Source organism: Vigna radiata, chromosome 5, assembly GCF_000741045.1.
Source record: "Vigna radiata var. radiata cultivar VC1973A chromosome 5, Vradiata_ver6, whole genome shotgun sequence".
In the NCBI taxonomy this organism is placed as follows: domain Eukaryota; kingdom Viridiplantae; phylum Streptophyta; class Magnoliopsida; order Fabales; family Fabaceae; genus Vigna; species Vigna radiata.
This window is the reverse complement of record NC_028355.1, coordinates 26,736,852-26,761,872: the sequence shown is the minus strand read 5'-3', so window position 1 is coordinate 26,761,872 and position 25,021 is coordinate 26,736,852. Positions and strand designations below refer to the sequence as shown.

The following is a 25,021-nucleotide window of genomic DNA, read 5'->3' as shown; positions in this document are numbered from 1 at the left end:
CACAAGTAGAGAACGTGAACCCTTAGACAAAAGTAAGAGAACTCTAAAAAAGTGATTTCTAGATAGAGGATGTGTTTAAAAATAATGAAACTATTTATATTACAACCATTTAATATTAAAATAATTGAGTCTTACTGTTTTTAAACTACTATCACTTCTAAAATATTATTTTATGGAGTTTTACATTGTTATAAAAAAAATACACTATTATGATATAAAAAGAAATTATTTACATTAAATTAATAAGAAATCATTAATATTATTCCTTAATCATTTTTCATTAATTGTTTTTAATTATTTGTTATTAAAAGAAATTAATATTTTTATTAATTGTTATTAAAAGAAATTAATAAGCTTGGCTATGTGGTACGACTTATCTTTGATTAAATTGTTGCGTCAGTTTGATTATTTATCTTCACATATTATTAATAAATGTGAAGTTATGGTTAATAAAAATGATATTGTAATTAATGCCAGAAAATAAACAATTTTTATTTTATTTAAGATATGTTGATTTGAAAAAATAGTCTCATCATTGTTAATATGTGAAAAAAATTTAAGAGAATATTTAAAAAAAAAATCATTTTAATTTTTTCCAAGAATCATCAAGGACGAGATTGTTCAAGCTATAGGTTAATTCTTTGGATAATTTGTCACACCTTAGGTTTAGTAGATTTGTCCACAGTGTACGTAATTGAGAGTTTTTATTACTCGTAAATTTTCTTGAAACGTATTTTAAAAAGAAATTATTTTTCTATTGGTCTAGTTGCATAAGTGTTTCTTGTAATTAAACATTTTTAATATTATAGTAAAATATATAGTTCAACTTATGTGGATTAACTAGATGTTGATTAAAAAGAATCGAATTAATATTTCTTGTGTGGTTCTTTTAAGATTTTATTTTACTCATCATCAATTTATGATATTCTTGAAGTCCATAATTAATAATTGCATTAAACTCTTTTTTACATTAACAAATTTAAGAAAAAGTTTTTCCATTTTTTAAAATTATAAAAATTTCTTTTACTAATCAATAATGGACTTACCATTCATTGTTTTCTTAGTCATGATGTGTTTTACAATTTATACTAATTCTAATAATTCATTTAAAAAAATTATAGATAGTAATATTACTATAATTTATTAGTTTTTCATATCTAATTTTATGATAGTGTTAATTATTATCCAGATTCAAAATTGCTGATTCAATACAAGAAAATAGTGTGGGCCAAAATAATATTATAGATTTAATCATAATTTTTATATTTAATTAACTAAAAAGAATATAGCACAAAAATAAAGTAATATAAGAAGAGATAGTTTACTTTATAATTAAAATTTTATTAATATTTTTCTTTAAATAAATACAATATTAAACATTTTTAATGTAAAAGATTTGATTCTCATAAAGTTAGCATTAAGTTAGAATTGATTCTCATAAAATTAGCATTAAGTAGTTTTATTAAAAGAACGAAATGGATAAGTGAAAAGCAATGTTTGGTAAATTGGCTATGTGGTGTTTAAATAGGGTGAAAGAGTGGTGGTAAGAAGTCTATGCTTTGTTCTTTGTTTAGAGAGAGGTAGAGAAGAAAAGAAGAAAAGAGAATATGAGAATGGGTTTAAAGATACCTTTTTTCTTGTTTTCTTCATTAATAATAATATAAGCATGATTTTGGTACAATTCTGAGTCTAAGTCTCACACTAAATAGAAATGAGAAAGTAGAACACTATATAAAGATGAAAGATCCATTAACCCATTATCTTACGATTTTTGATAAAGAGTAATGTCAATCCCTTATATGGTTAGACTCATATATCTTATTAATATTGTGTCTCCAAAATATTTAGGTACCACAGTTTCGTTATCTAATTATCCTTTTTTTTCTCTCCTTTATTTTATTTCATACCTATGATATTTAAAATTTTAAGTCAAGTTCATCAATTCAGTTTGTATTATTTATATAAGTTAATTCATCTCTTCATCTTCATGTGGAATCAATACAGAATTTTTAACACAATCATGTCCAGACATATATATTGAACAAATAAGATTATATGTATATCAAACAACAAATTTTATTAAATAATACTTTAAATAATAAGTTTTAAAAACTTTACATTTAAATCAATCTTATACTATTGACTTATAGAATAAAATTGTACCTACAAATACTGTGAATTTAAATGTGAAATCTTCCTCCAACAGTTAAGTTCGCGTAAAATAATTATAAAAAGCAAAGGGTTTTGAAGAGTACATAAAACAAATTATTCATGGATACAGTTCTCCTAATTTTGATTTGACAATACTTTACTTGTATTTAATAAATAATTAAACTATTGAAATTATTCTTATTGTTCTATTTTTTATATTATTTTTTGACAATTTGGTATATTGATTTGAAATGTTTTATTTTTTTATAATTTTATATCATTTAATAATTAAAATAAAAAATGAATTTTATTATGATTTTATTTTAAAAGACGTATTAAAATTAATATATATATATATATATATATATATATTTAAATTATCTTAGGTTTTAAAAGTTATTAACATTTGTTAATAGAATATTCATTTATTTCTACTTTTAGAGATTATTAAAATATGAAAGATGTGAAATATATAAGAGATATGTTGTATGGAGGAACTTCCAATTGTATTTTATTCATCTATATACTTGCAAAATGTAACAATATATCATATATCAAATGTTTATACTCAATCTAAAATAATAACTGATTTCTAAAACTGAAAGATATTTTTAAAATTGGAATATTTTTTAAAAACTAATTTAAATAAAAAAATATATTAAATAAATATTCTCATATGGGAAGTTGCAGGGAAAATGTGCAAAGTCAACTCTTTATAGTTAACTTACAAACAAACGAAATAGGATTAATAAACCTTTTCGTTTGTGAAATAACTTGTATTTTTCTGACCAAGACCTTAGTGAGTTAACGTAGGCGATACACCAAATTCAGTTGATAATGTTAACGTGGCGATGTATTTAGAATGAATTTTAAAAGGAAATTTTGAAATGATCAAAATGGCAGAGTTGAATAAGCAATATAGAATATATGGAAAATAAAATTTTAACACCATTTTTTTCACACTATTTTGACACTACACACATGTAAAAATGTGGTTGGACGATTTCAAATTAAAAAACAACCTTTGGTTTTTTTTTCCAAACATACCCCTGTCTCAACTTTTTTAATTTAAAATCGTACAACGTGTGCAGTGTCAAAATAGTGTCAGGTGTCAAGATATCATTTCCCATAGAATATTTCTTTAAGAGTACGTGGTAGTAACCATCACAAACATACAGAAACACAATGGAGAGCCAACAAATTCTCATGCTAATCTTCTTTTGTTTCATATTCACTTCCTCTCATCAATATACACTTATCACCCCAAATCAGACCTTACAATATCATGAGACACTTGTTTCTTCTGCAGGAACCTTTGAAGCAGGATTTTTTGACTTCGGAAACTCAAGAAGACAATATTTTGGTATATGGTACAAGGGCATATCACCTAGGATTATTGTGTGGGTTGCCAACAGGAATGTCCCAGCACAAAACTCAACAGCACTTCTGAAACTTACTCATCAAGGAAATCTTGTCATTCTTGATGGCTCCGGAGGAAGAGTGTGGTTCTCCAACTCATCAAAAATTGCAGTGAAACCAGTTATGCAGCTTTTAGAATCAGGAAACCTTGTTGTAAAAGATGGAGAGAGCTCAGAGAACTTCTTGTGGGAAAGCTTTGATTATCCTGGAGACACTTTCCTTGAAGGAATGAAACTCAAAAGTGATTTTGTTACTGGTCCATATCAGTATCTCACGTCTTGGAGGGACATTGATGATCCAGCTGAAGGTGAGTTTTCTTTTATGATCGATACAAAGGGCTATCCTCAACAAGTTACTACAAACGGAACTACAATTTTTTACAGCACAGGGCCTTGGAATGGCTATCTTTTCAGTGGTGTTTCTTGGGACAGAACGTTCAGTTCATTGAATTTCTCTTTGGAGTTCACTAACAAAGGGGTTTCTTATGGATATGAAACGTTAAACAGTTCAGAACTTAGTATAACAAGGCTCAAACTCAATCCAAGCGGGGCTACAGAGCGTTTTCTATGGTCAAACAAAAGACAAAGTTGGGATGTTGTAAGCAGTTATCCAATAGATAAGTGTGAATATTTTTCCACTTGTGATGTCAACTCTATCTGCAATATTAATAATCTTCCAAAATGTGAATGCTTGCAAGGATTCACACCAAAGTTTCAAGCAAAGTGGGATTCCCATGAATGGTCTGGTGGTTGTGTCAGAAGAACAAAGTTAAGTTGTGATAATGGAGATTGGTTTAAGAAGTACACAGGAATAAAGCTTCCAGAAACGTCTTCTTCCTGGTTTAACAGGAGCTTGAGCCTTAAGGAATGTAAGACACTGTGTTTGAGAAATTGCTCTTGTACTGCGTATGCAAATTCAGATATTAGAGATGGTGGGAGTGGTTGTTTGCTTTGGTTCCATGACATTGTGGACATGAGAACTCACACTAATCAAGGGCAAGAAATTCATATACGACTGTCATTCTCTGAACGTGGTAATTTCATTCCATTTCCCTCTAATGCCTTTTTGTCAGATTTAGAGGAAATATAATTTATGATAAGTTGGAATTAATAGAACAGAAAAAGGAATGAAATGGAATATTACTTGGTTCCATCAAAGAATGCATTCAAAACCTTTCCTCCATTGTATTCCATCAAATTTGTAAATTATATTAGACAACTAACAGGATGAAATTATAATAATACTAGATTCTGCTTACCATCAACAAGCATATATGGCCAATAGTCATGTGTCAGATCAAATTATAATAATACTAGATTCTGCTTCCATGTTGAAGTTGTTCTGTATTAACATGCCTTTCTCCTTTTTTGTTTTTCCCTGAATTGTAAGCTTAGAGCTACTTGTGGATTGACACTAATTTCATTCCTCAGATCCAAGAAGGAATAAGAAGAGACTTGCGAGGATTGTGGTAGGACTTGTTACATTCATAGTTGGACTAACAATTCTTGTGTGGGCGACTTCAAAACGTATGAAAGGGATGAAGCATCCCAAGCCAGGTGAAGAATTTATAATTTATGAAGTATATTACATTTCAATGAAAGAAGAATAATATTGAAATGAAAGATTATTTTTCAGTTCTCAAGTTTGTTTTCTTGTTCACCTAATGTCTATTTCTCTGGTTTACATTATAAGCACAAATATAATATTATTTATAAGCAATTCATGTCTCCTGCTACATTGGGAGTAGTGAAAAAATCTATTCCCTCGAAGCACATGATGGAGAAGGAAAACAACAACTTACCGACAATGTTTGATTTTTCAACCATTGATATTGCCACAAATCATTTTTCTNACACAAACAAGTTAGGAGAAGGTGGTTTTGGAACAGTACACCAGGTAGGTGGTCAAATTTGTTCTTGGTTACCTAGTTATTCGTACTGATTTTCAAGTATCAAAATTTTCAAAATCATTACTAGGGAACGTTGATAGATGGACAAGAGATTGCAGTGAAGAGACTTTCAAAAACTTCGAGACAGGGAACTGAGGAGTTCAAAAATGAAGTAAAGTTGATGGCAACACTTCAGCACCGTAATCTTGTAAAACTTCTTGGTTGTTCTATTCAACAAGATGAGAAGTTGTTGATCTATGAATTCATGCCCAACAGAAGTTTGGATTACTTTATTTTTGGTTTGTTCTTTCACTCCCGTCCAATTTTTTGCTTTCGTGTTATTTCCATGTTAACTTGACAAAATGAATGTTGCCAGATACAATGCGAGGCAAATTACTAGGTTGGGCTAAGCGGTTGAAAATTATCGAGGGAATTGCTCGAGGTCTTATGTATCTTCATCAAGATTCCAGACTTAGAATAATACATAGAGACATCAAAACAAGTAACATTCTTCTTGATGATAATATGATTCCAAAGATATCCGATTTTGGATTAGCAAGAATATTTGGAGTAGATCAAGCTGAAGAAAATACAAACAGAGTGATGGGAACGCAGTAAGAAACTTAATTTTTGTTTAACAAAGCTATATTGCTACACAACCACTTTTCCTTACTTTCATACTGTTTTTGCAGTGGCTATATGCCTCCAGAATATGTAGTGCATGGTTCTTTCTCAACCAAATCTGATGTTTTCAGTTTTGGCGTAATTGTTATTGAGATAATTAGTGGAAGGAAGAATCGTGGATTTCATGACCCTCACCATCATCTTCTCAACCTTCTTGGCCATGTAAGCTTGAAGTGGTTTCTTGATACCTAGTTTCCTTATATAATTTGTTTGTCCAAGTCAAACCTGAAGAATTATGAAACTTAAAATGAAAACTAGTTCGTGCATATACTCAATGTAATTGAACTATAGTTGAAAGTAAACTCCAGAGCAACACTCATACCCTCCCAAATAATCATGTAAAAGGTTTTGAAAGCATCATATAGAAACATGAAAGTTTGCTTTAAGTTTTATCATTGAAACTCCCATATGTTTGAATAGAAAATTTGAGTAGGGAATGAACTGACTCTTGATATTCCTATTTGTGATTTCAGGCGTGGAGATTATGGAATGAAGAAAGGCCACTGGAGTTAATGGATGAGATATTAGATGATGGTGGAGACTTATCTTTAGAAATATTGAGGTGCATTCATGTGGGTCTGTTGTGTGTACAACAGAATCCAGAAAATAGGCCTAATATGTCATCTGTCGTTTTGATGTTAAATGGTGAGAAGTTGCTACCAAAACCAAGTGAACCTGGATTCTATATAGGAAAAGATAATATAGCTGACACTGAATCTTCAAAGCAATATGAAAAGTGTTCAGTAAATGAAGTTTCAATTTCATCGTTAGAGGTGCGATAGAACATTTTTCAAGTAATGATATAGATATATAAATGAATAGCTGTTCAAATATGCTGAAACTTGTGTATATGGTATATGCTGAAACTTGTGTAAATGGTGTACTTTCAGTTTAATTTTAAAGTGCAAAATTTTTACTCTGTCATCACCAAGATCGTTTACAATCTCTTCCGTGGTAACATTAGAACAAGTTGTATTATATATTACTTTCCCGTTCACTGTGACGTTGAGGAAAGTACACCACAAGGAGACGAGCCCTTGTGTGCCAATACTGTGAAATGGCGTGTTTCAAAATTCTAAATATTTCATCTACATAAGAAAATTTAAGCTTTATTACCATAATATATATATATATATATATATATATATATATATATATATATATATATATATATATATATATATATATATATTACACACTTACTATGTAAAGCGGGCTACTAAAAGAAATTAAAAATGAGTTTTCATGTACTTTGTATTCATTTAATCCGAATCCTATAGAAATCGGAATCCTAAGAAGAGATTATCTTTTACATTTATAATGAATTTGGTTGGATTAAAGTAATATTAAAAGTCACGTTCTTGACAAAGAAAAACACATTTATACTACATAGTCAGTGAAACAAAACAAAATTGTGATGGTAAGTTTTATATTTGTATTAATAAAAAGACCTTATCTTATAAGTAAATCCATTTAAAGATCACGAGAAAAGAAGAAATATATTTAAAAGAAGAACGTTACCATTATAGTAATTCTTACATTAAAATATATTTAAAAGAAGAACTTTAGCATTTGTTGTGACACTATATAGGCCTTAAGCAGCTAGCATTGACTTTTCCTAATGATGATCTTGGCGGCTTCTGAGGCAGAATGAAAATGTGCGATTGACGAGAAAAGAGACAAATGATTAAACGAAGAATACTAATTAGGTGGGAAGAATTGGAGAGTCAAAGAAAGAGTCTACTTAGACATGCTGTGTTTTGTATACCAGTAAGAAAAATGTCAAATTGTTAATTAATGTAATATTTAGGGTTAAATATGTTTTTAGTCCCTATACTTTAGGGTGATTTTGGTTTTAGTCCCTCTTTCAAATTAAGGTACAATTTAGTCCTTCAACTTTAGAAAACTCTGGTTTTAGTCTTTTTTACCAAATTTTTTTAACTTTATTTGTTGTTTCAAACGCGTTTCTCAGTTAACATTGAAGCAAAAATGTGTCAAACAGCGTAAANAATCCAAATGCTATAATGAAACGTGTTTGAAACAACAAATAAAGTTAAAAAAATTTGGGAAAAAGGACTAAAACCAAAGTTTTCTAAAGTTGAAGGACTAAATTGTACCTTAGTTTGAAAGAAGGACTAAAACCAAAATCTCCTCAAAGTATAGGGACTAAAAACATATTTAACCATAATATTTAAGCAAGCAGAAATTGTGTTCTACATCTAAAAGATTGGAACACAAGGGTTGGTCTCCTTGTGGTGTACTTTACTCAAGGTCACAGTAAACGGGAAAGTTATATATAATACATGGAGGATAGATGTCTACATCTGTAAGATATTGTCCACACCTTATATCAAGTCTTCACGGATTTGCTTTTGGTATCACTCTAAAAAGCCTCTTATCAATTAAGGTATCTTATGTGTATATAAATTCATGTCCATCTCTCATTTTTATTTTATGCAGAACTTTGTTTGTACTCAAGAACAACCTTTCAGGACATTGTAAACAATCTTGGTGATGACAGAGTAAAAAGTTTTGCACTTTAAAATTAAACAGAAAGTTTGAAAACACATATACCATATACACAAGTTTCGGCATATTTGAACAGCATTTCATTTATATATCTATACATTACTTGAAAAATGTTCTATCGGGACTCAAAGGATGACATTGAAACTTCATTTACCGAACACATTTCATATTGCTTTGAACATCCAGTGTCGGCCATATTATCTTTTCCCATATAGAATCCAGGTGGGCTTGGTTTCGGTAGCAACTTCTCACCATTTAACATTAGAACAATAGAGGACATATTAGGCCTATTTTCTGGATTCTGTTGTACACACAACAGACCCACATGAATACACCGCAGTATTTCTAAAGATAAGTCTCCACCATCATCTAATATGTCATCTATTAACTCCAGTGGCCTTTCTTCATTCCATAATCTCCACGCCTAAAATGAAAAAAAGGCATAACAAGAGTGAGTGAGTTCCTTACTCAAAATTTCAATTCAAAAATATGGGAGTTTCAATGGATGATAAAACTTAAAGCAAACTTTCATGTTTCTACTATGATGCGTTCAAAACCTTTTACATGATTATTTGGCAGGATATGAGTGTTGGTCTGTGTTAGGAAATTATGCACAATTCCTCTTAATCAGATTTGTGAGAGAAATATACAAACGCAGAATAATGACACTCAAATTGAACTTGTGAAATTATACGGCAAATATATTATTGTTGATAAAGAAAAATTACAATATCACTTTTCTCTCTTTCTTTATTTCTACTNTACGTTTCTTGTTTTTCTTCTCTACANNTTTTATTATCTATTTCTTTCTCTTATATATATTAACTTATTTTCTATTNAATTTGTTGATTTCCTTAATCTTCTCCCCTTCATAGATTTTCATTGGATAAAATCCTTTTTGACCAATTCTAACAATCTCCCACTTGAAGACTGATTTTAATTTGTCTTCACACCTTGATCATTACACCGATCTTCTACAGTTTATTATTGTAGCAAGCCAACTGAAGTTGAGCACAATTTCTGTTTATCAATGGTTACCACTTTTGTTAACATGTCTGCTGGATTTTTACTTCCGAGAATCTTTCTCAATGTTAGCACCCCATCTTTAAGCAAAGATCTAATGAAGTGATAACGAACATCAATATGTTTTGTCCTAGAGTGAAATGCTGAATTCTTTGCCAGATGTATTGCACTCTGACTATCATTGTGCAAAACACTCATCTCTTGGATGAATCCCAACTCTATTAACAATCCCTGAAGCCATATTAATTCTTTACTAGCTTCTGTTACTGCTACATACTCAGTTTCTGTAGTGGATAAAGCAACTATCTTTTGCACCTGTGACATCCAACTAACAGCTGTAGTATCAACAGTGAAAATGTAACCAGTAGTACTTCTTCGGTGATCTACTTCACCTCCAAAGTCTGCATCTACGTAACCTTGTACTTTTAACTCTCCTTTGCTAAAGTACAAACACTTCTCTATAGTTCCTCGTAGATATCTCAAAATCCATTTAACAGCTTCCCAATGAGCTTTATCTGGATTTGACATAAACCTGCTAACAACTCCCACTACATGACCAATGTCTGGCCTTGTACAGACCATTGCATACATTAAACTTCCAATAGCTGAAGCATATGGAATTTCAGTCATGGACTCCTTTTCCTTCTCTGTCTGAGGAGACTGTTCCTTGGATAGACGAAAATGGCTGGCCAAAGGTGTGCTAACTGCTTTGGCATTCTCATGTTGAATCTCTGCAAAACACGGTTAATGTACTCTGCCTGAGATAGCTGCAAAATACACTTTTGCTTATCTCTTGTGATTTGAATTCCAAGGATCCTTTTTGCTGGACCCAAATCCTTCATATCAAATTCTTTTGATAATTGTTGCTTCAAACTTCTGATCCCGTCCATATCTAAACCAGCTACTAACTTATCATCAACATAAAGTAGCAAAATGATATAATTGGACTTATATCTCTTGAAGAAACAACAGTGGTCGGCATTACACTTCTGGAAACCTTCCTTGTGCATGAAGTTTTTAAACTTCTTATACCATTGTCTTGGAGCTTGTTTCAAACCATACAAGTTTTTCTTTAATCTACACACTTGGTTCTTTTTTCTTTCTTCTAAGAAGCCTTCAGGTTGATGCATGTAAATCTCCTCATCTAAGTCTCCATGAAGAAATGCAGTCTTGACATCTAGTTGCTCAAGGTATAATCCTTCACTAGCAACAATACTTAAAACAGATCTGATGGTATTGAGTTTTACAACTGGAGTAAAGATTTCAGTGTAGTCAACTCCTTCCTTTTATTGAAATCCTTTGACAACTAGTCGGGCTTTGTATCTCTTGGACCCATCATGATCCTCCTTCACCCGATACACCCATTTGTTGTGAAGTGCCTTTTTCCCAACAGGTAACTCTACTAGTTCCCATGTTTAGTTGGACATTAAAGACTTCATCTCGTCTTTCATGGCCAGCTCCCACTTACTAGCATCTGTCATTTGACATGCTTCCTCATAATTTTCAGGCTCTCCTTCATTAGTTAACAATATATAATTCAAATATTTTCTATTAGGTACATGAGGCCGAGAAGACCTTCGCAAAACAGGAACTGGAATAGAAAGTTCTGGTGTGTCGAGTTCTTCGTTATCATTATTTTCACATGACTCCTCTGACTGAGGAGTCTCAATTACAGGAGTTTCTGAGACATCATCCATCTCCACATACACCGGTCTACTCTGTTCTAAGTTGTTATTGCATGTGTTGTTCATGTCCTTATACATCACCTTTTCATTGAATATCACATCTCTACTACGAATCATCTTTTGATTTTCATTATCCCATAACCTGTAGCCAAACTCATCTTCAACATAACCGATGAAAGTGCACTTCTTCGATTTAGGATCAAGCTTATTTCTACCTTGATCACTAATGTGCACATATGTTACGCAAACGAAAATTTTGAGATGTGATAGTTTTATCTCTTTACCACTCCATACCTCTTCTGTTATTTTGTGCTCCAATGGAACCGACGGACCTCGGTTGATTAAGTAAGTTGCTGTATTGACTGCTTCTGCCCAGAACTGCTTTGGTAAGCCTGACTGCAAACGCAAGCTTCTGGCTCTCTCTGTCAACGTTCTATTCATACGTTCTGCCACACCATTGTGTTGAGGCATACCTGGCACGATCCTCTCCATTCTGATCCTGTGCTCATAGCAAAACTTCTTAAATCTAGTGTCTTCATATTCACCACCATTATCCGATCTAAGCTTTTTTATCTTTAATCCTGTCTCATTTTCTACCATGGCTTTCCAAATTTTGAAAGCTTCAAATACTTCTGACTTATTTTTAAGAAAGTATGTCCATACCTTCCTAGAGTGGTCGTCAATAAAAGTCACAAAGTATCGCTTACCACCAATGGATGAGACGGTTGTTGGACCCCAAACATCAGAGTGAACAAGCTCAAGTCTCTCTTTCTTTGGGATTCTTCCACTTCTCTGAAAGCTTACTCGTTTCTGCTTTCCAAGTATACAGTCTTCACACATGTCAAATTCTATTGACCGAAGACTTGGTAATTTCCCTTTTGAGTGCATGATCCTCATACCTTTCTGACTCATATGACCTAACCTTTGGTTCCATAGGTTAGGATTTTCATTCATTGCAACTGCAATCAAATGACAACCTCCTTCTGTCTTGTAGATAGTACTACTCTTCCTACCATGAGCAATTGTCATTGCACCCTTTGAAATCTTCCAATTATCACCATGGAAGACTGTTGTGTAGCCATCATTGGCCAATTGGCCTATTGAGATTAAGTTCTTTGTTAGATCGAGAATATGTCTAACATTTTTCATTTCCCATACAGACCCATTTAACTTAATCTTCACCATACCTTTACCAGCAATCTCACAAGATTGCTCATTACCAAGGTAAACTTTTCCAAGGTTTCCAAGAACATAATTCTCAAAGAATTCTTTCTGTGAGGTGGCATGAAAAGATGCTCCAGAGTCTAACACCCAAGACTCTTCCTTGTTCTCTAAAGAACATATCAATGCATCTTCTCCTCCTGAGGTTGAAGCAACATTCGCTTCTGCTTTATCCTCGTGATTCTTCCGTGCACTTTTGCACTGGTTTTTGTAGTGACCTACCTTTCCACAATTCCAACACTCAATTGTATTTGAGTTTTGGAAACTACGGTGATTCTTAGAATTAGACCTTCTTTCCTTGGATCTTCCACGTTCATATCCTCTGTTCGAACTTCTTCCTCTTGACTCTGTATTCAAAACTGAAGAGGTTGAAGATTCTCCTGACTCTTTCCGTCGAATCTCTTTACTAAGAATTAGATCACGAACATCATCAAACTTTAATTTATTACTGCCTGATGAGCTACTCACAGCTGTGACTGTAGCATTCCAACTTTCCGGTAGAGAAGGCAAAAGTATCAAGGCTCGTACTTCGTCATCAAATTCGATTTCAACTGAACTCAATTGAGTTGTGACTATATTGAGTTCATTAAGATGATGCGCTACCATTGCGCTATCTGACATCCGCAAATTAAATAACCGCCTCATCAAGTGAACTTTGTTTGAGGCTGACGGCTTTTCATACATACTTGAAAGAGTTGTCATAAGACCCACTATGGTCTTTTCTTTTGCAATATTAAATGCAACATTGCGGGATAATGTTAATCGAATAACTCCGAGAGCTTGTCGGTCGAGAAGAATCCAATCTTCATCCTTCATGTTTTCTGGTTGATGACCTGAGAGAGGTTGATATAGCTTTTTCTGATACAAATAATCTTCAATCTGCATCTTCCAAAAGTCAAAGTCCGTACCATCGAACTTCTCAATTTTTATCTTTCCTTCATCTGCTGCCATTTCTCCCACTTAAATCTGATTCCCTTTGAACAGTTGATTATAATAATAGCAACCGGCTCTGATACTAGTTGTTAGTAAATTATACACAATTCCTCTTAATCAGATTTGTGAGAGAAATATACAAACGCAAAATAATGAAACTCAAATTGAACTTGTGAAATTATACTGCAAATATATTATTGATAAAGAAAAATTACAATATCACTTTTCTCTCTTTCTTTATTTCTACTCTACGTTTCTTGTTTTTCTTCTCTACAATTTTTATTATCTATTTCTTTCTCTTATATATATTAACTTATTTTCTATTTAATTTGTTGATTTCCTTAATCTTCTCCCCTTCATAGATTTTCATTGGATAAAATCCTTTTTGACCAATTCTATGAGTTTAATTTCAACTATAGTTCAATTACATTGAGTATATGCACGAATTAGTTTTCATTTTAAGTTTCATGATTCTTGAGGTTGTATTCGGACAAACAAAAGATATAAGGAAACTAAGGTATCAAGAAATAATGTATCCAAAGATAGAGAAATATATTATCAGTATCCACTTCAGGCTTACATGGCCAAGAAGGTTGAGAAGATGATGGTGAGGGTCACGAAATCCACGATTCTTCCTTCCACTAATTATCTCAATAACAATTACACCAAAACTGAAAACATCAGATTTGGTTGAGAAAGAACCATGCACTGCATATTCTGGAGGCATATAGCCACTGCAAAACAGTATCAAAGTAAGGAGAAGTGGTTGTGTAGCAGTATAGCTTTGTTAAAAAAAATGTTAAGTTTCTTACTGCGTTCCCATCACTCTGTTTGTATTTTCTTCAGCTTGATCTACTCCAAATATTCTTGCTAATCCAAAATCTGATATCTTTGGAATCATATTATCATCAAGAAGAATGTTACTTGTTTTGATGTCTCTATGTATTATCCTAAGTCTAGAATCTTGATGAAGATACATAAGACCCCTAGCAATTCCATCGATAATTTTCAACCGCTTATCCCAATCTAGTAATTTGCCTCGAATTGTATCTGGCAACATTCATTTTGTCAAGTTAACATGGAAATAACACGAAAGCAAAAAATTTGACGGGAGTGAAAGAACAAACCAAAAATAAAGTAATCCAAACTTCTGTTGGGCATGAATTCATAGATCAACAACTTCTCATCTTGTTGAATAGAACAACCAAGAAGTTTTACAAGATTACGGTGCTGAAGTGTTGCCATCAACTTTACTTCATTTTTGAACTCATCGGTTCCCTGTCTCGAAGTTTTTGAAAGTCTCTTCACTGCAATCTCTTGTCCATCTATCAACGTTCCCTAGCAATGATTTGGAACACTTGGTACTTGACAATCAATAGGAATAACTAGGTAACCAAGAACAAATTTGACCACCTACCTTGTGTACTGTTCCAAAACCACCTTCTCCTAACTTGCTTGTGTTAGAAAAATGATTTGTGGCAATATCAATGGTTGAAAAATCAAACATTATCGGTAAGCTGTTGTTTTCCTTCTCCATCATGTGTTTCCAGGGAATAGCTTTTTTCACTACTTCCAATGTAGTAGGAGACATGAATTAACATTATATTTGTGCTCATAATGTAAACCAAATAAATAGGCATTACAGAAAACAAACTTGAGAACTGAAAAATAATCTTTCATTTCAATATTATTATTCTTTTCATTGAAATGTAAAATACTTCATAAATTGTAAATTCTTCACCTGGCTTCGGTTGCGTCATCCCTTTTATACGTTTTGAAGTCGCCCGCACAAGAATTGTTAGTCCAACTATGAATGTAACGAGTCCTACTACAATCCCTGCAAGTCTCTTCGGATTTAGGTACCTCTTACTCCTTCTTGGATCTGAGGAATGAAAATAGTGAAAAATCACAAGTAGCTCTAAGCTTACAATTCAGGGAAAAACAAAAAAGGAGAAAGGCATGTTATACAGAACAACTTCAACTTGGAAGCTGATTTGCAACCGCTAGTTCCAACTTCTGACACATGACTATTGGCCATTCTGAGCTTGTTGATGGCAAGCAGAATCTAGTATTGCTATAATTATATCCTCTTAGTTGTCTAATAGAATTTATAAATTTGATGGAATGCAATGGAGGAAAGGTTTTAAATGTAATGGAATAGATGTTGGGTACAAACAAAATCCCACATCAGAAAAAATAAGAGATGGACATGGGTTTATATATACATAAGACACCTTCATTGATAAGAAGTCTTTTGGAATGGTACCAAAAGCTGTGAAGACTTGGCCTAAAGCAGATAATATCTTATCAAATGTGGAGAGTTATGTATCTGTGAGTGTTGAACCCCTCCCTCTCCCTACAATAGATTCCAACTTCACATAAATTATATTTCAACTAAATCTTTACAAAAAGGCATAAAATGGAAATGAAATTACCACGTTCAGAAAATGGCAGTCGTATATGAATATCTTGCCCTCGATCAGTGTGAATTCTCATGTCCACAATGTCATGGAACCAAAGCAAACAACCACTCCCACCATCTCTAATATCCGAATTTGCATATGCAGTACAAGAGCAATTTCTCAAACACAATGTCTCACATTCCTTAAGGCTCAAGCTCCTGTCAAACCAGGAAGAAGACGTTTCTGGCAGCTTTATTCCTGTGTACTCCTTAAACCAATCTCCATAATCACAACTTAACTTTGTTTTTCTGACACAACCACCAGACCAATCATGAGAATCCCACTTTGCTTGAAACTTTGGTGTGAAACCTTGCAAGCATTCACATATTGGAAGATAATTAACATTGCACATAGAGTTGACACCACAAGTGGCAAAATATTCACACTGATCTATTGGATGACTTTTCACAATATCCCAACTTTGTCTTTGGTTTGACCATAGAAAACGCTCTGCATCCCCTCTTGGATTGAGCATCAGCCTTGTTATGCTAAGTTTTGAACCGTTTAATGTTTCATATCCATAAGAAACCCCTTTGTCAGTGAACTCCAAAGAGAAATTCAAGAATCTGTGCATTCTTTCCCAAGAAGCACCACTGAAAAGATAGCCATTCCAAGGCCCTGTGCTGTAAAAAATTGTAGTTCCGTTTGTAGTAACTTGTTGAGGAAAGCCCTTTGTATCGATCTTATAAGAAAAATCACCTTCAGCTGGATCATCTTTGTCCCTCCAAGACGTGAGATATTGATATGGACCAGTAACAAAATCACTTTTCAGTTTCATGCCTGCAAGGAAAGTGTCTCCAGGATAATCAAAGCTTTCCCACAAGAAGTTCTCTGAGCTCTCTCCATCTTTGACAACAAGGTTTCCTGAATCTAAAAGTTGCAAAACTGGTTTCACTGCAATTTTTGATGAGTTGGAGGACCACACTCTTCCTCCGGAGCCATCAAGAATGACAAGATTTCCTTGATGAGTAAGTTTCAGAAGTGCTGTTGAGTTTTGTGCTGGGACATTCCTGTTGGCAACCCACACAATAATCCTAGGTGATATGTCCTTGTACCATATACCAAAATATTGTCTTCTTGAGTTTCCAAAGTCAAAAAATCCAGCTTCAAAAGTTCCTGCAGAAGAAACAAGGGTCTCATGATATTGTAAGGAATGATTTGGGGTGATAGTAGAGGAAGTGGGCAATGAAAAAAATAAAGTAATGTAAATGATTAGCATGAGAATTCGTAGGCTCTCCATTATGTTTCTGTATGTTTGTGATGGTTACTGCTACCATCATACTCTTAATCAAATATTCATATTACATTCAATCTGGTTAGTCAACTCTGCCATTTTATCGACGCGTTAACTCACTAAAGTATTGATTTTAGAAATAGAAGTTTTGGTACTAACGTAAGAGTTTATTACTTCCATTTCATATTTACATAAGTTAACTACGGAGAGTTGACTTTCCCATTTTCCCTGCAACTTCCCACCAATTTCTCTGACATCATTATCGGATTGTGTTTCTTGCAATGGACAAAACCTCAAGTCTTGTTCGTTTAGATGCATTTTGTCTTTGTCCCGTTCATTCACAAACTTTTATCTCTTTTTGGGGCTAAAGGGTGATCATGGATTGGATTGCATCAAAATCTTATTTCAATTGGAAAATTAGACGATGTTGGGCTTGTAAGCTACTTTGTAGCTAAAAAATGGAAACTTAACAAAAGGAAACATGGTCCTTTCCAAAGGCTATAAAGAAGGATCATCTTTCAAGGAAGAATTTGTATTGGAGAAGTAAACCTAGTAAATGATTCCAAAGATCTTTAGCATACACAATTAGGTTAATGAGTGAGAAAGGATTGCAAATCCTTGCCAAAATCCATCTTCTTAGAATAAGTGGGCAACATTTGGCTGGAAAGCAGTGTAGAGTCAGTTTTCAAAGAGTAAATGATCCGTCAAGGAGGAAATATGGTCTTGAACTTGTTCATTCAGATATTTGTGCTTTGTCTTAAAGATCTATTGAAGGTGTGTATTACTGTAGAAGAGTTTGGATGTATCTATTAAAGACTAAAGATCATGTCTTTTTGGGGTGAAGCTGTGAAGACGACAGTAGCACTAATAATACTATTGTTTTGATGAGTATTTCAAAGAGCTGAATTTAATGGTGAATTTCTTCTTATTAGTAAGACAAACCAAAGAAAACAAAGAAAGCATCATGAATTTCTCTTGCTAGTATTCAAAACTATGACGAATTAAAAGTCAGCAGAATAAAATTAAACATCTTCCAAATCATCGATTCAGTCTGGATATTCTCCTTCATATTTGGCTTTTAAAATATTAAACATTATTAACACATTTTAAAGTTGTGACGTTTGTTTTTAAAATGTTAATGACTCTTGAAACTTAAGCAATTTAAATATATATTTTTTTTAATTTTAAGACGTTTTTTAAAAGTAAAATCATAATAAAATTTTAAATTCTAAAAAGAAATAATATTTTGAATAAGTTAATTGATGTAATGATATTATATCACCAAAGACAACACTTGTTAATTTTTATAAAATAAAGAGTAATATTAATTATAAAAAATTATATGTAAATAAGATTACAATTAATTAAATTTAAGTCCCATCGTGTAATTGGACCATTAGATTAATTACAATTTTTTACAAAGGTTTTTGGATTAATTTAATTATTTTTCTTGTCTTGTACCCTCTCATTTGATCTTGAAAATGAACTTTATGATTATTAAGAACTTCAACTTGATTAACGATGTCCACATCAATTAATAAACCTTATAACCATCATGTATACACCAATTATAGTCATCCTCTGAGTATTGATTCCCGGCTAACATAATTTCCTTAATGAGATTAGTCTTTTAGGACATGGAGATCCCTTAGACAAATAGTAATGAATAAAGGTCCACTAAAATAATTTCACATTACAAATATATCTCTAACATTACTTTCATTCAATTTGTCTCATTCATCAAAACCACACGATTAAAATTGTGCATACACTACCATTTTATCATGATTCATTAAGTCCTTTGAAACATATTTCTTTCTCAATATTCATGCATAATGTCCTTTACTATATGATCTTCAAGCTTTTGTAGTGTTTGAAGTTCTTAAGTATTTTAAAAAGATTCACAATTTAACTCTTCGATGCATCAAGTATTGAGCTCATTCATCATTACTTTCACAATATTTTTTGAAATCCAATTCATAAAGATTGGAAATAAATTGTTGTTTTCAATAACTTGTCACCTCCATGGACAAATTGAGGTGGTGAATAGAATACTTTCTACTATACTTGGAGTTACAATTAAAAAAAAAAAAATCTTAGAACTTGGAAATAGTGTTTACTTTCTGGTAAAAGAGAGTTCTTCCTGTTAACCTATTCTACTCTGACATAAAACTTTCTGTTTGCTTTGTGGTTCATCTGGCTCTCTGCAATTACTTTTCTCCCATAATCAATATGAAAAATGTCACATGTAAAATTCTGAAAAATAAGGACAGTTACATGACCTATTCTTAAACAAATATTTCGTTTAATACAAAATCAGTAATACATAGTTTATGAATTCAAGGACCAACATCTCAGATATAAGATCACACAACATGCACATATGGAAATTAAATTTTAAAAAATAATTTTTATCCAGAAGTAAGCTAGTACATTTTCATTGTCATTTGATTATATTTTTGCTATCTCACTAAGTGTTAAATAAATTTCGTTTAAATAGTTTAGTTCGTTTGTCAACCTCATCAATTACACATATCCTCGGAAGTACAGTTAAGTGAAATGCGAGCTCAATTCATAACAATGTTTGCATCAATTACTGAGAAATTTCCGCTTTTTAGTTGTGTTCATGTAAGGTCTAATGACCCATTCTATCTGAGCTTCAGCTTGATCCACCGTTCCCAACTTTATCTGAAACCAAAGTTTTTGAAAACATCAGCAACTGACAGTACTTGTTCAACAGATATGTTGTATGACGAATAGGCCAGTTTCAATGACAATTTACTTTGGAAACTAACGTTAAAGATAACCAATGAAAGCCAAAAAAAGAAGAAAACTGAAGTGTGACAGTGTGACTAAAAAAAAAAGCACTGAAGCACGAACTACTATGGTCCAATTTAATATTGTATTTTAAGGAGAGAAGTATCCACTTTAAGTAGCTACGATACCAGAGACTTAAATAGCCAGTTGTTCACCCATAGGTTCCAAAAATTAAAAAACAATGCTTAATCACAATTGAAAGTGATACTGCTTATGGAATTAGTTTAGGTCCTGTCATGTAGCCGTATTCATGGTAGAAAAACTGATGTTACAAAACTATGGCATTTAAATAAAATAAATAAATCATAACGAAATCAAAGCACAGTTAAGCTTATGAGAAGTATTAATGATGATGAAAACATATTGATAAGATATCATATAGCCCATGCAAAAGAATCACCACACTACACAGCTTTAAGCAAACAAAAACCTTAAATCCTAGTAGCAATAATGTGTTCAATCCATAGTGGGCTTAATTGTGATGCAAACCTGATAAAGCCGTAACTCAAACCGTGGACCAATTTCCTTCAGTTCTATAGATTTAGGGCCCCCGTGCTTTTCATAAATATGATGCCTGTATATAACAGACACAATTTAAAGAAATAAATTAACCAGCGAAGGTTAATAATAGTTAGAACTTGAACAAATATTTGAAGCTGAATCCACAAAAATTGGAAACAATTGACCTAACCTGAATGAGATATAGTCAGATTGGTTGGAAAAAGTGACAATTCGTTTTGTGTCTGGTTTTGGCACTGGAAAAAGATGCTTGAGAATGTTCGCTGACCTTTCACCTAACTGTTTAGCGTCCAAAAGTATTCCAAACAAGATGAGCAGTTAGCACTTGGCAGTGTAATGTAGTCAACAGTAATTAATTTTGTTTAGATTGAGATGGCCAGAGCATAATTTTGTAAGAAGATACTCAAGAGAGGAGAAAAAGACAAGGGAAAGGCCCTGGTAAACAATCCTTTAAGTCAATCATAAATGATAAATTACTAATTCTTTGAATGTAAAGGTTCTTGGCAGACTCTCAAACATTTTTCATATAAAGAGGATACAAAAAAAAATTATAAGAAATAACTTCGTTCATCAAAAACTAGTAATGAAATAGTGATTGAGCATCTTTCATTTTCAAAAATGAACTGGAATTTGAATCTCAGTAGTACGATTTCTTATTTCAAAGGCACATAAGTACTAGAGATGTAAGTGAAAAATCGAGCTATATAACTTTTACGCCAATCAGTGCTCAAACAAATGACAGCACCCCCTATCAACTCAGATTCATTTGCTACTGCTCACAACATTTTGGGCATTATAGTAACATGCCATTTTGGGTATGGTTCTACAATCTTTCTCAGTAGAAGACACTTGTAATCTCTCTCAATATAATGACTCCACATCATATCTATTCTTAAATGTCTACTCATGCATCAAAACATTCTCATTCTTGCAACACTTAATCTATGCTATTGTCTACACTTAGAGAGATGAGAATTTTATATCTAACTAACCTGTCAAATGCTCAAACCACAACCTAAGTATGTACTCAAACCAGAACCAGATTGCACAGTTCCACACTTGACATGCCATGATAGCAACACACTACAATGCTTAAACATGTTCACATACCACTTGATGTTTAAAAATAATGACAATTGCATTTCAACGTTCGAATTTAATATCCATCCAGCACAGTGTAAATATGCTTTAGTCAATAATATTATGTCAACTAAACACTGAACCAGTTAACTTTACATCTAGATTTGAATACTTTAAAATCATTTTAAACTCCAATCACTACATTATGGAATAAGACAAGAACCAATGATACTGCAGGACCTGTAATTATCAAAAAGGTTCAGAGACAAAGCAACAGATCATTGTCATTGAAACTTAGTACTTCCTTAGATAATAAAGCTCATACTGAATTATGAATACCTTAGTTGAGAAGTTATCAAGAATCAAATGTGGATATGCCTCAGGCATAGTTCCAATGGCTTTCTTGTCTTTAATTTCATGCCTTGTAACCTGTATGAACAACAGATTAGTATATTGTCCCCTAAAATCGATATGAAACACTATAGACTAATACTTGCCACATTGAGTAATCCAAAATATGCAGTTGGACCAAATGGTAGATGGCAAACAATTAAACCATCTGGTACACCACGATGTTCATGAACTAAAACAACATCAGTATAGTCATGTGCACGACAAGATTCTATAATCTCTGAGATAACCTGAAATGAAAAGGAAGATTGCATAAACCATTAGGCAATTTGCTGAAGGAGTCAAGAATTAGATGTTGATATGTTTTAGCAAGAGTTGAAAATAAAACTAATTACACAAAGCCATCTGACATTCTAGATGAAAAAAATGGCTTAATGAATGCAACTAAATTGAAGCAGAGATGCGCTGAGTAATAGAACCTAGTGGTCTGGATGTTATTCATGTACTGCCTTCAATTGTGGCGTTGGAACTTGGAATATTAATTTCCTTTAACAAGAAGCAAGAGGAGTAAAGTGTGGTCTCACTGAAAGACCCCCACGCATACATACTATTCAAAATTAAATTATATTAACTTCACAGGCCTGAATAACAGAGGCAAGTAATGAAAAGGGGTGTAATGAGTACAAATCCATAGTGATCTTCTTTGACTGAGATTCTTTGCATATTTTCTCTAACCCATTGAGAATTTGTACTCAGTTCTGTTGGTTAATTTACTTCTACCAAATCCTATTTTCAGTTTTATATGCATTCTCAATAGATAGATGTTCCTTTAAGAAAATTTGGTATTTGGAAATCCAAAACTCACTCCAAGGTCAAGATTCTGAGTTTGGAAAGCAACAGAATTCGTAAAGCACACATGCAGATTTGTAGACCTCACATAGCACTTATAAACTTATGTATTACGTGAACATCTAGTTTGGAAAAAAACACTGCATTTGAGCCACTACTCTTTTACGAGATAATTAATTTGAAACTCATGGAGTTGCTGAGCACTAGAAGTGTCATTTCAGTATCTTGTTCAGACAATGTGCTCGACACTTTTGCAGGAATAACACAAAAAACGCAGTAGCCAGAAAAATGAAGGGGCATGTATATGCCTTTATTGGATTGTCTCCACAGTATATATAGGTAAATTGAAGAAGCCACTCTTTTCTTATCCTATCCTGGTATTTCTCTTATTTCTAATTAAAAACATAATTTCTTATCTAAATAATATGACCAAAGAAACCACCAAATAATCAGATCATGATGTCATAAACATGCAGAATGGGAGGACAGATGATGAATAATTAAAGACACCAACCTGACCACCACGATTCATGCGCTGTGCATTAGGAAAAACAAAACTCAACTCCTGCACAAAAGAATTGAAGATCACAATGAACAAGAGTCCTTGAAGTAACAAACAAAAAAGTAGAAAAACAAATTGGTTTTAAAAACCGAATTGAAACAAACAAACACCACACTCAGCAAAAGCAAGCAAACCTTTACAAACTGCTGAAGAGGAGCGCTTGGATCCCTGGAAGTAGTCAACAAAATCTTGGGATCCTTTTCCGCAGCATAAGCATACTCATCATCAATGTGCGTTCTTGGAACTGAATTCAATTATAAATCCCATCAAACCTCATATTGAAACACAACAAAAGGATGCATGGCACAAAAGGAAAATAACCTTGGATGCATTAAAACAAATTTTTCCTCAAGCACTTCTAACAGAAGAAAATAAGAAAAATAAAATAAACTTCTCTATAAATTAAATTAGTTTATAGTTGTCTAAGTTTCTCCACAAATACTTCTATAACAGAAAAATAAAAAGGAAAAACACAATTTTTGTACTCATGTGCAAGCTAATTTTAGCTTGTGGGCAACTTTATTTCATTTTGTGACATCTTGGATTCTCTTCATGTGCTTAACTAAACAAACACTTAAAAACCATTTAAAGTTCTTACATAAAAAAAAAAAAAAGAAAAAAAAAATATGATGAAACATAACATAGAGAGTGACACCCCTTACCAGCAGTGTTCTCATCTTCAAGGTCGATTTGGCGTCGAAGTGCAGCTTCCTCATTTCTGAGTTCAGTGGGAATGGGTTTCCCTTCTGCAAAAACCAAACAAATAAATAAATAAACATAATTACATGAGAAATAATAAAAATAATAATTACTATTATCATAATATTGAATATGAAATCCAAAAAAAAAAAAAACAAAAACAAAAACAAAACAGAAACCTTGAAGCGCTTCTCTGATTTTGCGTTTCTTTTCATAGAGCAAGCGCTCTTTGCCTTCTAAGCTCTTTCGGTACAAATACTCTCTCCTCAATCGAATGTTTCTACGCAGCATGTTCAACACACTCACAGAACGAAACGGCACCGTTCAAAGATGGAGAAAAACGAAGAGGAAGAGGTGTGGAGCGGCGCGGGAGAAGGAAGTGAAGAAAAGAAAAGGGATACCGTGAGAGCAAAACGACCTGCGTTTTGGATCTCGATTACCTGAACTTAAAGAATATATGTATTCACATATGCAGCTAATAGATGCCGTTGGATTATACGAGTTTAGAAGAGATATTTAATATGAACCTAGTGAGACCCATCCAACGGTTTGGATCTAAAGATATCTTGTAAATTAAGAAAAAAATAAATTCTTAAATTTTTAAATCTAACTTTTTTTTCTTATGAAATTAAATAAATATATTATCTATAAAACACATATAGAGGAGAGATTTTCTCATTTCATCTACACATTTTATGTTCTTATTTTAATATTAATTATGTTTTAGAATTAAAATAAAATAAACTACTATTAAAAGTAATTATATACTTTCATTTATATAAAATGTATAAAGTAAATTCTATCAGTATTCTGTTGTTTTTTAAGATTTCGTATAATTTTTTTACCTTTTTTATGTTTCCAAGAGTCTACCTTGTAAAAGTAGACAATGTAATATTTTCTTAAAATAACTATTTA

The 25,021-nt window shown here is 32.5% G+C and overlaps 3 protein-coding genes across 4 annotated transcripts; 1 reads left to right on the top strand and 2 right to left on the bottom strand.

The window, feature by feature from the left end:
• Positions 1–3,279: 3,279 nt before the first annotated feature.
• On the top strand, positions 3,280–7,060 carry LOC106762636 (G-type lectin S-receptor-like serine/threonine-protein kinase At4g27290). 2 transcript variants are annotated; one of them, XM_022781250.1, is made up of 7 exons: positions 3,280–4,600; positions 5,001–5,126; positions 5,318–5,466; positions 5,547–5,757; positions 5,835–6,072; positions 6,151–6,304; positions 6,616–7,060. In XM_022781250.1, the coding sequence occupies exons 1-7, from the start codon at positions 3,337–3,339 to the stop codon at positions 6,922–6,924; spliced, it is 2,451 nt and encodes an 816-aa protein (XP_022636971.1). In that variant the 5' UTR covers positions 3,280–3,336; the 3' UTR covers positions 6,925–7,060. The 2 variants fall into 2 exon arrangements, with proteins under 2 accessions (XP_022636971.1, XP_022636970.1); XM_022781249.1 differs by having other exon boundaries at positions 3,280–4,603.
• Positions 7,061–8,666: 1,606 nt separating this feature from the next.
• On the bottom strand, positions 8,667–17,464 carry LOC106760546 (G-type lectin S-receptor-like serine/threonine-protein kinase At4g27290). Its single transcript, XM_022781248.1, has 7 exons — positions 15,969–17,464; positions 15,275–15,415; positions 14,951–15,099; positions 14,661–14,871; positions 14,346–14,583; positions 14,114–14,267; positions 8,667–9,095 (listed from the first exon to the last, which is right to left on the bottom strand). Exons 1-7 carry the CDS (start codon positions 17,233–17,235, stop codon positions 8,787–8,789), a joined length of 2,469 nt encoding a protein of 822 aa, XP_022636969.1. The 5' UTR covers positions 17,236–17,464; the 3' UTR covers positions 8,667–8,786.
• Positions 17,465–19,611: 2,147 nt separating this feature from the next.
• On the bottom strand, positions 19,612–24,547 carry LOC106761035 (U3 small nucleolar ribonucleoprotein protein IMP4). The gene is made up of 9 exons (XM_014644507.2): positions 24,286–24,547; positions 24,070–24,153; positions 23,542–23,651; positions 23,360–23,410; positions 22,143–22,286; positions 21,985–22,074; positions 20,738–20,844; positions 20,536–20,620; positions 19,612–19,917 (listed from the first exon to the last, which is right to left on the bottom strand). Exons 1-9 carry the CDS (start codon positions 24,395–24,397, stop codon positions 19,819–19,821), a joined length of 882 nt encoding a protein of 293 aa, XP_014499993.1. The 5' UTR covers positions 24,398–24,547; the 3' UTR covers positions 19,612–19,818.
• Between the last annotated feature and the right edge of the window lie 474 nt (positions 24,548–25,021).

Bases quoted from the DNA above. Each gene is read 5' to 3' on its own strand.
- LOC106761035 (XM_014644507.2), bottom strand. From the start codon at position 24,397: ATGCTGCGTAGAAACATTCGATTGAGGAGAGAGTATTTGTACCGAAAG. The intron at 24,154-24,285 runs GTTTCTGTTTTG...TGGTTTTTGCAG, and splicing joins AATCAGAGAAGCGCTTCAAG to AAGGGAAACCCATTCCCACT. The intron at 23,411-23,541 runs GTTTGCTTGCTT...TCTTTTGTGCAG, and splicing joins CTCTTCAGCAGTTTGTAAAG to GAGTTGAGTTTTGTTTTTCC.
- LOC106760546 (XM_022781248.1), bottom strand. From the start codon at position 17,235: ATGGAGAGCCTACGAATTCTCATGCTAATCATTTACATTACTTTATTT. The intron at 15,416-15,968 runs GTAATTTCATTT...TTCATTCCTCAG, and splicing joins ACTGCCATTTTCTGAACGTG to ATCCAAGAAGGAGTAAGAGG. The intron at 9,096-14,113 runs GTAAGCCTGAAG...TTTTCATTTTAG, and splicing joins TTCTCAACCTTCTTGGCCAT to GCGTGGAGATTATGGAATGA.